Source organism: Mus caroli, unplaced genomic scaffold (genome assembly GCF_978045245.1).
Source record: "Mus caroli unplaced genomic scaffold, Mus_caroli_1 scaffold_10, whole genome shotgun sequence".
NCBI lineage: Eukaryota > Metazoa > Chordata > Mammalia > Rodentia > Muridae > Mus > Mus caroli.
The window spans coordinates 94,264,984-94,277,468 of NW_028227265.1; the positions used below are offsets into that span (position 1 = coordinate 94,264,984).

At 41.9% G+C, this 12,485-nt stretch overlaps 1 protein-coding gene across 3 annotated transcripts in view; it reads right to left on the reverse strand.

Annotated features, from left to right (window-relative positions):
* Positions 1-615: 615 nt before the first annotated feature.
* Positions 616-12,485, reverse strand: part of LOC115031727 (low-density lipoprotein receptor-related protein 1-like) — a 50,245-nt gene continuing 38,375 nt past the window's right edge. The window contains exons 24-33 of one of the 3 annotated variants that reach the window (XM_029480322.2): positions 11,340-11,541; positions 11,087-11,251; positions 10,553-10,597; positions 9,006-9,552; positions 8,111-8,236; positions 6,033-6,143; positions 3,644-3,880; positions 2,810-3,287; positions 1,214-1,313; positions 616-661 (exon numbers count right to left, since the gene is read on the reverse strand). In XM_029480322.2, the coding sequence (XP_029336182.1) occupies positions 632-661; positions 1,214-1,313; positions 2,810-3,287; positions 3,644-3,880; positions 6,033-6,143; positions 8,111-8,236; positions 9,006-9,552; positions 10,553-10,597; positions 11,087-11,251; positions 11,340-11,541 (2,041 nt within the window). In that variant the 3' untranslated portion in view covers positions 616-631. Of the gene's footprint in view, positions 662-1,165; positions 1,314-2,809; positions 3,288-3,643; positions 3,881-6,032; positions 6,144-8,110; positions 8,237-9,005; positions 9,553-10,552; positions 10,754-11,086; positions 11,252-11,339; positions 11,542-12,485 lie in introns of those variants that run through there. The other 2 variants (XM_029480320.2, XM_085844019.1) reach the window with 2 other exon arrangements.

A 12,485-nucleotide genomic window follows, 5' to 3' on the forward strand; every position in this document is an offset into this window, starting at 1 on the left:
CTATGTTGATGACCACAGTACCCACTAATGTTATTTTAAATAGCACGAGACATATCATGTGTCTGAGACTCTATATCTACAAAGTACTTTTACCTGCCCCATTAGTTTCAAAATTGATTGACGTTATCATAAAGGAAATGGTTTTTATAAACAATTGCCAACCCGGAAGTGAAATTTATCCAGGCTAGTGATACTAGAGGGCAAATCCTTGACCATTTGCCATTATACGGAAACTTGGCTTTTAACTGGAATGGCAAGAAGATCCCTCTCTTTGGTAAACTAGAAAACTGGTTCAGAGGACTGTCTCAAAGCCAGCATCAGAGCTCAGATTTAAATCTAGAACTTCCGACTGCCACTGGGTCCCATGACTTGGGTTGATGGGTGCTTGGGGCAGAGTCAGAGCCTAAGCTACATAGAAGTCAAACTGGATTCTCACCATATCTAAGGGCCTACAGTTTTCTAATCTCCATGATGTGATCAAAAATACCAGACGACCATCTCTAATTTAAGAAGGAATCACTTGAAGAAGTGATCAGTATTTACCACAAACCGTTAGGAAAGTTAATACATCGTACAACTGTTCAAGCAGCATTTATTTAAATGTTTCAGCTTTTTTTTTCTTTTAATGAGCTCATTCAGTTTGTAACGAGGTTAAGGATTCCTGTGGGAAGAGAGTTGGAATTAGAGAACAAACAAGAAAATAAGTTAATGGAACTAAGTATGTTAGTAGAGGTCATGGGGTTAGGGTACCTGCGTTTTCGGGGTAACTCAAATCCTAATAGCAGCCTACCCCACTCCCAATATCATTTGCCCTGTGTGCATGCTACTGAAATGTCTATTTCACGCATGTTTTATTTTAATTCTCCAAACCAGAGCTGAAGACCAAAGACTGTGTAAGCAGAAGTTTACTATAAATTACAGCCACACTTGCCCACTTAGCACTATTCACAATCTCACTTTTTAAAAGATTTATTTATTTTATGTAAATGACTTCTGTAGCTGTCTTCAGACACACTAGTAGACTGCATCTGATTCCATTACAGAAGGTTGTGAGCCACCATGTGGTTGCTGGGGATTGAATTCAGGACCTACTGGAAGAGCAATTAGTGCTCTTTACCACTGAGCAATCTCTCCAGGCCCCACAATCTCATTCTTTAAGCATGCCTCACCACCCCTTTTCCTCAGATAAACCTCCCTGGCTCCCTCCACATACCTGGTCATCATAGACTTCATTGACAAAAGTCTCACTCTTCATTAGATTTTCTTCCTCTTGGTTATTTTCTTTATCATAGTCCAAATTTCTTGAAGATGTTCTGCAATCAAAGAAAATGATGTCAAAGGAATAGCTTGCATAGGAACCAAGATTAAAATATTATTACAGTGGGGGGAGAGATGCCTCAGTTCTTAACATTCATTTCCGGCCCATGCAGAGGATGAAAATTCAGCCTCCAAGTGGAGGCTCAGAACTGTCTGAAACTCCAGTTCCAGGGAGTTTCTTCTGGCCTTTGAAGGTACTGGACATACATAGCAGACATACATAATGCGTACATCTAGGTAAACACCATGCACTCAACATAAAACTAAATAAATCATATATACATCTGCTGTCATGGTTCATTACATAGAAACTGTGTCTCATTTTAATCGGTTCTTAAATAAAGCAAATGATCTAAAATAGATGATAGTTGAGTCCATTATTATTTGTTACTAGGAAAATGTAGTATGGTTTCTACCCTGAAGGAAGCTCAGTGACCAGTCAATGAGAAATAACTTTAGGGACAGGTAAGGGACAGCAGGACAAAAGTGAAGTAAGAAAGCAGGAAAACATGGAAGAAGGACGGAGAGTAAACCAGTCACCCATTAACCAGCCTTCGCTTGGACACAGTCATACTCCTGCCTTTTCTTTGGTCTGTGAACCGAAGACAGAACAGCAAGGCAGCTCCTCGAGCATCAGGCCCCTTTGTAATTCATCTGTCAGCTGCTTAATGCTCCTTCTCAGTATCTCCATCACCTCCTTCAAACATGTCCTTCCCTCTCTCTATCTCACAATGGCAGGAGTACCATCTGGCTGTTGTTTGTTTTTTTTAAATGACCTTCTTGCCCTTGGATAAAATTTAGTGTAGCTTCTTCACATTATTCCCGAATTTCACCTCTGGGTGTGGGCTAAGCTGTGCCCCACCGATGTCCCCAAATTAATGAAATATAGATGGTGATGATAGGGTCTCCAAGGAGACAATTAAGTTTCATGAGCCCAAAACAAGAACCCCATAACAACAAGACCACCTCCCTAAGGGGGGGTGCAGACACAAAAGAGGAGGAAGATATTGTGAAGGAGAAAGGAAGATGTCCACCATCCACCAACCAAGAAGAAGAACATCAAAGAAGAGCAATCTGCTCAGACTTCTTGAGAGCATGCATTCATGCTGTCTGTGACAACCAGCCTGGCATCCTGGCAAATGACTAACCTCCTAACAGACATTCCTGCAGTCCCGGGTGCTGACCTATCTCATCATGGGTGGGGAATACCCTCCCTTTCCTTCCTGCAGCTTCGTCACAGACTGGCCTTAGCACAGCAGGTTTTATTTACCCTTGCGAATTTCTTACCTCCAACACCGTATCACACACCTCTGGTCTCAAGGAGATTGACCCTATTACTGCCTTTCCTGGTCATTTAACAAGGGCCTCATCCAAATCGCTTCTCAGAAAATGAATTCCTAGAATGGACTTTAAGTCTTCAACCCTACTCATCATATATTATAAGCTGCCATTGAAATGTAATTCTCACACAAAGACACTCATAGCCACTCACCTCTTGAATTTCCGTTTCCTTCTGGAATGTAGAAACAGCCCCCAAACGGCCAGAGCAGCTGATAAAGCAACGGCTCCACCCAGGGCTACGTAGCCACTGACAGGGCCACGCGCTGCTTCTTGGCAGAACTCTCCACCATATTCCACCAGGCAGCGACATTTTCTCAGTTTTCCTTCCATTATGCAGGTCCCTCTCCCGTTGCAAAAGTCTTGGCTACAGGACTTATGTGTTGCTGTCTGTAAATCCTTGGACTGAAGAGTTTCTGCCCTTCCCTTGGTTTCTGGGACCTTGCTCCCTGATGCAGGCATTTGATTGGTTAGTGTTTTTCTAACAGGGTGTCTCATTTCTTCTTGTCGTAGATAGACATCTGTGGTAGACTCAGTAGCCTGAAAAAGCTCGAAAGCTTCTGATATCAACCTTTTCCAAGCTTCTGGCTTCTTAAGTACTGATGTTGAACGGACGTTACCTGGATTTAGACCTACAAAGACCAAGACAGATAAAATCGTTGGCCTAACCTCCTTCCCCTGTGCTGTGGTTACTCAGCCAGTCATTCTATTTAAGCTGGTGGTATCAAGACTTGTTCAAACAGATGTCCAGCTTCTTACAATTCACTCTCATGCTCCCTGTCCTAAAACCAAAGGCATATTAGAGTTCCAGAGGAATGCATAACAATGTATATGCCCAGAAGTTGGAATTTGATGTTGTCCAGGCACAAAACCCAGTGCTAACATGGCAGTAATGTATAGGATAAATAGTTGAGGAGTGGTATTGTATTGGGACTTCCAAAAGCCATGAACACTAAGACACAATGAGTGCTGGGTGGGCGGTACTCACAGTCCACTTCATCAGAACCATCCAGACAGTCAACGTGACCATCACAAATTTGCTCCTTGGAAATGCACCTCTGACCGTCCTTACAGCATTGTGACATTGGAGAGCACTGGACAGCTTCCACACATGTGTGGCCATCAACCAAGCAGTACCCATCGGGACACCAGCAAGTCTTGCCCTCGGGATTCGGTAGACAGATATGACTGCATCCTCCATTGTCTCTTGAGCAGCTGTTGTTACCTGTACATCAGCCCATTCCCAAACCAAAACTACATTAAGTGTGAGATTAGGCTCCAGAGGAGTTTTCTACAAGCTTTTTACAAATACATTAAAGACATATGACACAGATGTTTCAAACAAATTAGATAGCTCTTCAATTTGATTCCTTTTAGTTAATTGGGCTCTCAGTAACGGATAATTCTTCATAGATCGGTATGGCTTTAAACATATCACAAGGGCCCACCTTAAGAAAAATTGAGGGGATCTCTTAGTCATTCAAGACTACATTGTGGGCACACTTCACTCAAATGACAGAACAAGAAATCCCTTGGAAAGAAAACTATTGTTAGTGAAACCATGGAAACTGTGGGGTTTGTTATCCCTTTTATAATGTGAGTAAGAGAGCCATTTCTCACTTGGGATCACTCTTCAAGGCTTAATCTTAAACTTGTAATGAGATCTTACCATGTGAGATATCCCAGGCACTGTACCCCAGAGATGTATGTGATGCAAACTTACACAAAGGTGAAAAGCTGCTTCCTGTAGTTCTAAGAACTTAGCAAGTTCTTAGCAAAACCTGGGTAACCACCTGTCATTGGCAGACGTCTAAAATTTATGTCCCCACCAAGTCAAGACTCTGGGGGTCTCCACATGACTAGCACACTTTTGTAGAGATATGTCTGTCACAAAAACCAAAGGTCAGAATGCTCTTAAGACTAATGTGCCCATCACAACTGGCTGTCCCCAAGTTGATGGTCTGAGGCTCAATCAATGTTAAAAGTAGCTACAATGGAGGAGTAGAATAGGCTAGCTCCACTTCAGAGTTCAAGTGTGTATGTGTGTTGCTAAAGATTCCACCTGAAGTCCCTTGTGTACTAGGCAAGAGCTATACCTCAAAGCTGCCCCTCCCTGTTCCCTTTGCTTTAAAAACAGGATGTCAATAAGTAGCAGGCCTGCACCAACCACCAGGCGTCTCTCAAGTCTCAAGTAGGTGTTTTGCTTATGCCAATACTAGTACTGTTTAGTGTACGTGAGGAGAGTGATATATTCTGGTTTCAGATTTTTGTTTTATGTGAATGTGTATATCTTAGTGTCTGTTGTGCTTTTTGTACTCTTTCTTTGACTCTTTTTTCCTGTTTGTTTATTTTGTCCTGTTCTCTCTCTCATTTATTTTGCTTTTATTTTATTTTTATTACTATTTTTTAGATGCCTGCTTGTATTCTAATGGGGGGGGAGTTTGGGTAGGGAGGATCTAGGAGGAGTTGAGGGCAGAAAAAGAGTAATCAGAATATACTGTATGGGAAAAAAAAATCTATGTTCAAAAAAAAGAAAGAAAGAAAGAAAGAAAGAAAGAAAGAAAGAAAGAAAGAAAGAAAGGAAGGAAGGAAGGAAGGAAGGAAGGAAGGAAGGAAGAAGCAAGAGAGAGGGGGAGGCTTGCTCAGTGTTATTGTTCAGACCCTGGGTTCACAGGAACTATGTTAGATCACAAACACAATCACACCCCAAACAACAACACACAAAAAGGCTCAGATTCTATAGTGAAGATCTTTAGTGCCCCTCAAAGGTCCCTGCAGTCCAGTCTAACCCCAGTACAACACTATTGAAAGACACTGGAAATAGAAGAAATACGGTTTAGTGGGAGGTATTTAGACATGGGAGGCACATCTCCAGTGGACTATAGACTCCAGTCTCTTCCTCTTTTGCTTTTCAGACAGGGGGAAAACAGATTTTCTCTGCAATATACTCCTGTAATAATGTGTTGCCTTGCCATAGACCCTCAAAGCAAGGAGGCACATTCACAGACCGACCCCTGCAAAAACAGTGAGTCAGAAGAAACCTTCCCATTGCAGAAGCCAGCTGTCTCTGGTGTGTGTTATAGTAATAGCCATGGAAAACTAACATCATGTCTACCAACTTCCAGCCCAGTGGATTTACCACAGCCGCGTTTGGTATGCTATTAATAAGGCAATGGTGTCAATGGTGTGCCTGACCCAGACAGTAAGGAACTGTCCATAGACAAGAGCATTGTGCAGAACAGCAAGACTTTTAGACAGGGATATTTTAACATAGTGGGAAACACAAAGACATTCCAAGAAGATGGTAGCGTGGAATGTCCCCTCCATGGGAACTCAGTAGACTGCAATGTCGTCACAGTCATTGGACATGTACTTACCCTGTTGACTAAGGACACTATACACTTTTAAGTCTACAATCTTCTGGTCCACTTGGAACCACTGGCTTTCTGAGACTTGTGCTTTGTTGTACCAAACTCTGGTGATCTGGGCTGAAACAAAAGCCAGTGAGTAACTGTTAAGAGAAATAGAATCCATGGCAGAACCATTTCCAAAGCAAAGGATTGCATTCAGTAGGAACACTTTAACTCATTCATGTGATTTAATGCAGCAAAGAGATTTTTTTTTCAGAAGAGGTACATATTTTTCTGAGTTTTATTGTGAGAAAGAAGATCTGAGAGAACTTTGTAAAATGATAAGCTTCCAACCATAACAAATAGCACATGAGAGCCCAGTATGGGGTGACACACAATTATAATCCCAGTACTAGGGAGGCCAAGACAGGAAGACTGTGTAATTGGGGCTAGCCTGGGCTACAGAGTGAGAAACAAGTAAACAAACACAAAAGCTAAACAAAGTCAAATTTACCTGTCAATAAATTATAGCTAGAGCAATAATAGATGTTGGACTAGATAATTAAAACATGTGGCCCTTAAATGCCATCCATGTGGTTAATGAAGATTATCTCAAAATCTATTAGAACATATCTCTGGAAACAGCTCATTTGTGGGAGTCGTGAGGAATCCTAAAGTGGGTGGAAGGAGACTCATCATATGTCATATACCACAGATCCTCTGGGGTAGTACTGGCAACTTGCTTTGCTGTGGCTGATAGATATTTGGAAATTTAAGGATACAGGTTTATTTTAATTTTTTTCTAGTTTCCTTAAATCTAGACTCATTAGGAGTTTATTCACGGGAATCTAGCACAGATACAGTAATGAATGAAAACACTGTAACTTTGGACAATGAATAGCCTAGAAATGCCACATTAGAGTCGGGAATAAAGCTCTTTGCGTGTAAGAGAAGCAGAAGCAGGAGTTTACTGGGGAAGGAAGGGATCCGTTGATAAGTAAACAGGCTTTGGGAAAGGCCATAAGGGGTTGACAAAGAATAAACCATCACAATAAACACAAACAAAAATGTCCCAGTGAAACCCATTTCTTTGTATGTGAGCATGCAGAGTAGAAGAAGAACATACAAAAGAACATACAAACTAGAAAGGGTCATTTAAAAATGAAAATAGAAAGAACGTTGTATAATCTGCCTAGTACCTCATGTTTCCTTTGTCAACTAAAGACATGTATTGTCACTTCTTGGTGAGCTGGAACGGCTAGTAACTGAGGGTGGACATGCCACCTAGTCCCAACTCTTGGCCCTGTTCCCTCTGCAGTAGGATTGCCCAAAGGTGCATGTGTTGAACACTTGGTGTCCAGCTTGAGGATACGACAAAGGGAGTTAGAATTTTAGGTCCTTAGCCTTCCTCTTTCTCTCTTTTTGTTTTTGTTTTTGTTTTTGTTTTTTTTTTTTTTTGGAGGGAACTGGATTCTCCTCTATGTGATCCACCAAGACACACTTCATCACTGAAGATTCAGTGCAGCTGGAACAAGTGAACTGAAATCCATGGATCAGACTTTCCTCCTCAGAAGCTGGTAAGTTGGTTGCCACGGGTGTTTTGCCACAGTGACAGATTGATAACATGACAGTAAGGACCATGCTATGAAACACAGAAATTTCAGGACCTAAGCTTTATCATATAGAGTAGTTGTTCTCAACCTATGGATAGTGACCTTTTGGAGGTCACATATCAGATATTCTGAATATCAAATATTACATTGTCATATTATCATACTACCCGACTCACCACAGTGGCAAAAATACAGTTATGAAGTAGCAACAAAAAATAGTTTTATGGCTGAGGGTCATTGTAACATGAGGGACTGTATTAAAGGGTCACAACATTAGGAAGGTTGAGGACCACTGATGCAGAGAATAACCAAACAAGCAAAAGGTCCTCTAAGCCACAGATGCACTGTTCTGCATCCTCTGTAGTCTAGGGAAGTCAGTCATTCTTCTAAAAGAGAGACCCTGCTAGGCTCATGTGCTAAGTAGAAGCAGATACCCTTTGGATTGCAGGAGTAAGTTCAGACCACACTTCAGTCTACACAACGGAGACCTACCATCATCAACAGTTGTCCACAGCATCATGTCTTGACCACATGCGAAGAGGTGAAGACCCTTAAGTCCTTGGTAGTCCACTCTGTATCTTGAGCCATCTAGTTGAATACTTTGTATAAGCCCCTGCCCTGGGAAGAGATGGTCAGTTAATTTCATGTAGTCTTAATAGCTATACTACATCCTGAAGACTGTTATGTCTTGTTCCAGCTTCAGGATGACACTGTTTGTCATTTGGAACCTGAAATCAATTCTCCGTTATTCACCTCTCCATAACAGTGATTCACAACAATTTATTAATACATACATACATATATAGTATATATGATGTGATGCATATGTGTATGTGCATGATGAGCAAGTATGTAATCATGTGTTCACATATGAGTACAGGTATCCTGTGTCGCAGCATATGTTTTAAGATCAGTGGACAAAGCCAGGTTTCTGTCTTAACTTTCCATCTTGTTTGAAGCAGAGGCTCTTTATTGTTTACATCCTCACATACCAGGCTAGCTAGCCCATTAGCTCCTACCCCCAATATCACCACAGGGCAACTGGTATGTGCTGCTATACCCACATTTGCAGGGGGTTCCTGGGATTTAGACCTAGGTCCCCATGCTTGCAAGACAGGTGCTGCCCCCCCCCACCTGAACCATTGTCCCAGCATTATTATCCACATATTTTGAGTTTTCAGTCTTATCCTTACAAAGGGGCAGCCGCATGACTCTGTGGGTTATACTGTACTACTTAGGGATGCATCTATTTGTCTCTACTGTGTTGGCAGATTCAGGAGATCTGAAGGTTCTTTGAGGTTATAGCTGAAGATCATTGACCAGAACTTCATTATTCAGCACAGGGTCTGTGAGGTTCATATCTAGGGTTCAGATATTAATTGCTTACCAGTATCAGCCCAGTATACTCGGGTCCCTGAATCCGAAAAGGCCAGGCCCACAGGCACCTGGGATTGCAGCCATAGTACTTTTCTCCCACTGCCATCCATAGAGGCGCATTCAATGCTGGAGCCATGTCTCCCGACATCCTGTGAACCCAAGTCTGCCAAGCACATGGCTGCAGTAGGTGGGTGGAGGACAATAGAAGTTGGGCGGTAAAGGTTTTCACTGAGCAAAACAATGGGGTACTGGCCGTTTGAGAAAGCAACGTTGATGTAGGGATTATCAGTGTCGATCCAGTATATGTTTCCACTCATCCAGTCCAAGGCAAAGTCAATCACCGTCCCCTTCACAGAGATGACTCTCCGCCACGAGAGTATCTCTGGTTCTTTCATCCTCAGTAGCCTGATGTCACTGGTGTTGAGCTCTGACAGGTACAGGGCCTTTTCCTGGACAAGGTAATCCACTGATGCCAGCTGTTTGACACTGGTGAAGGGAAGTGTTCTGTGTTCTGGAACAGTTGTTTGTTGTGAAGTCTTAAGATTTTTCAGATAGATCTATGGGGAGAAATTAGATAGATGACATTGATCAAGTCTATTTGAATCTTCTAATGTCAATATGATATTGGTGCTAGGATTCTTAAATTAATATTTTCAGACATTCTATATTCTGAAAGCAGAAAACAGTTGACTTGTTCCTTTCCTTGAGCCTCTAGCACTGAGAATTCCTGAGATCTGTGTGTCTTAGTCAGGGTTACTATTGCTGTGACAAAACACCATGACCAAAAGGAAGTTGGGGAGGAAAGGGTTTATTTGGCTTATGCCACAGTTTATCATCAAACGCAGTCAATACAGAAACTCAAACAGGGCAGGAGACTGGAGGCAGGACCCGATACAGAGACCATGGATGGGTACTATGTACTGGCTTGCTCAGTCTGTTTTCTTATAAAACCCAAGACCACCAGCCCAGGGATGATACTACCCACAGCGGGCTGGGCCCACCCCCATCAATCACTAATTAAGAAAATGCCCTACAGCTGGAACTTACAGGCATTTCCTCAATTGAGGCTTCCTCTTTTCAGATAACTCTAGCTTGTGTCAAGTTGACTTAAAGCTAGCTATTGTATCATGCATTTTGATGACATGATCCCTGTTAAAGGTCTTTCTCTTTAAACAATATTAATTAATATCACACTGGCACTGGAGCTAATCTTCAACCCCAGAGGGTATGCCATTGTTTTACAATGCCAAGAATTGGCAAGTCCTCTGGGTGGGGACTTGCATGACTGTACTTTTAGCTAAGTATGTCTTAAAGTGCACATCATTTTCATTTAAGCATTTCAAGAAAACCTTATGTTGGTCAGCCGAGCATATCAAGATATTTTGCATAACAAGAACACACAATGTATGATGAATACTAAAACATAAGTTGTGTTTTAAGAATTTTTCAAGGGGAAGAGCCTCCACCATTTACAACTAAATGTGGAGACATCTACACTCAGTCAGAAACAGAACACAAGCCAAGCTTAGGCATGTCAGAAAAGCTCTAGAACAGTACCTGGGTGAGAACAGTGGGCAATACCAGGAACACAAACCCAGACTCCTGGAGGGAGACACAGGTGATTCCGTCATCTGCCAGCAGGAGGCCAACAGGACAACGACAACTTCCCTTGGCTCGTGGGCTCAGAAGGCACAAGTGAGAACATCCTATGTCCAGACAAGGACTAGAAGACCTAGGCTGGAGGACTTCATGCATTATCTGAAAGAAAAGAGCTGGATGCTGCTAAGTGCTAAATCCTTTCAAATAGAAAGTCAACCAATTCTTCGCTCCTCTCCTTCCTTCCCTCTTTCCCTCCTTCTCCCCCTATCTTCTACCTTCCTCCCCTTCTCTCTTTTTCTGTGTGCCCCGTTGAACACAGAGCCTCATGCCTGCTTAACATGTACAACTCTGCCTCTGAACTACAGTCTCAGCCCCCAAAAGTGCTCTTAATTGCTGTAGATGGTGCATGTAAACTTGGTGATTTGGGGTAGCTCATAGACATAGCCTTTTTCAAGAGGACTAGGGAGATGTTTTAAAGAGTACTCCACATACCTTGAGTCCAAAGGGCTGTCCAGAATGCTTGATGAGGACAGCCCTGTCCTTGCCTGTCATCTTCTCCGCATGCTGTATTGTTCTTGTCTGAAGGTCAGACCAGAAGACTTTATCTTCGAACACAGCCACTGAAAAGGGGCTCTTGATTTGTGTTAGCTGCATCATCTACAATGGTGAAGGTGAGCTTTCTGGGGTGAGTTTTACACAAGACCCATGATATTTCAACTGATCCTAATGTCAAGAGGACACTTACACTAATGCCACTGCCATCTAGGTTGACAGAGCCAATGCAGTGAAATTTCTCATCAGACCAGAATATCTTCCAACTTAACTGGTCAAGAGCTATGCTAGTTGGGCGGCCAAGGCCTTGATTGACAAGGATCTTTCTGCTGCCACCATCCATGCCAGCTTGCTCGATTCGAGGTTCTTCTCCAGTTTCAGACCAGTACATCAATCTATGTGGATAAAAGCCAGCTTTAAGGTAGGACACCACCTTGGAGAACATGTCTATCAATGAACTTCTTAAAACATTGACTTTCAGAGATTAAAAAGATTCCATATGTGTCTAAAAAATAGTAGCTTAGAGGTCAATGTCATCATAGCAATAAGGAAAAATTACTGAGCTATGGATCAATCAATGTTTCCTCAACTTTTCAAATTAGTTCAGTTTCTTAAGTATAGTTGTGAAATATTAAAAGGAAATTTTCTTGAAAGTTTATGATGATTGCTTAATTGTCATTAATTACCACTAGAATCTTGGGAGTACAATAGCTCACAGCCTGGAAGGTATTCATGGAACTTACCAGTCTTTCCTTAACTAGAGGGTAGGTTAAAAAAGCAAGTGAATGAGGAAGGAAGGAAGGAAGGAAGGAAGGAAGGAAGGAAGGAAGAAAGAAAGAAAGAAAGAAAGAAAGAAAGAAAGAGAGAAAGAAAAGAAAGAGAAAAAGAAAGAAAGAGAAAAAGACAGAAATAGTGAGAAAAAGAAAAATAGAAAAAAGGAAAAATCAAAATAGCTTTTAAAATTGTCATGGATGGATGTGTAGGTGAAACCTCCTTATTGCCTATGGCTGATAAGTGTACTAGAAACTACGGTTAATTTCCTGGAGTGAGCCATTCTGACAATTTCTGATATGCATGAAAAGGTAAGGAAAAGAAAGGATATCAAATGTGGGTTACCACTGGACCATAGGTTTCCCATATCTTTTTCCTATATTTGTTATTCACAGAGTCATCCCAGTGGCAGAACAGGAATGCTAACTTAACTTATGTGTCTTTTGGCTGGAGGTTGGGTCAATGGGAAATGTTCTTGCCTTGAAGCCTGACAATGTGAGTTCAGTTCTTGGAAACGAAATGCTGGGAAGGAAGAACCAGCTGCTACAAGCTATCCTGTGACTTCCAC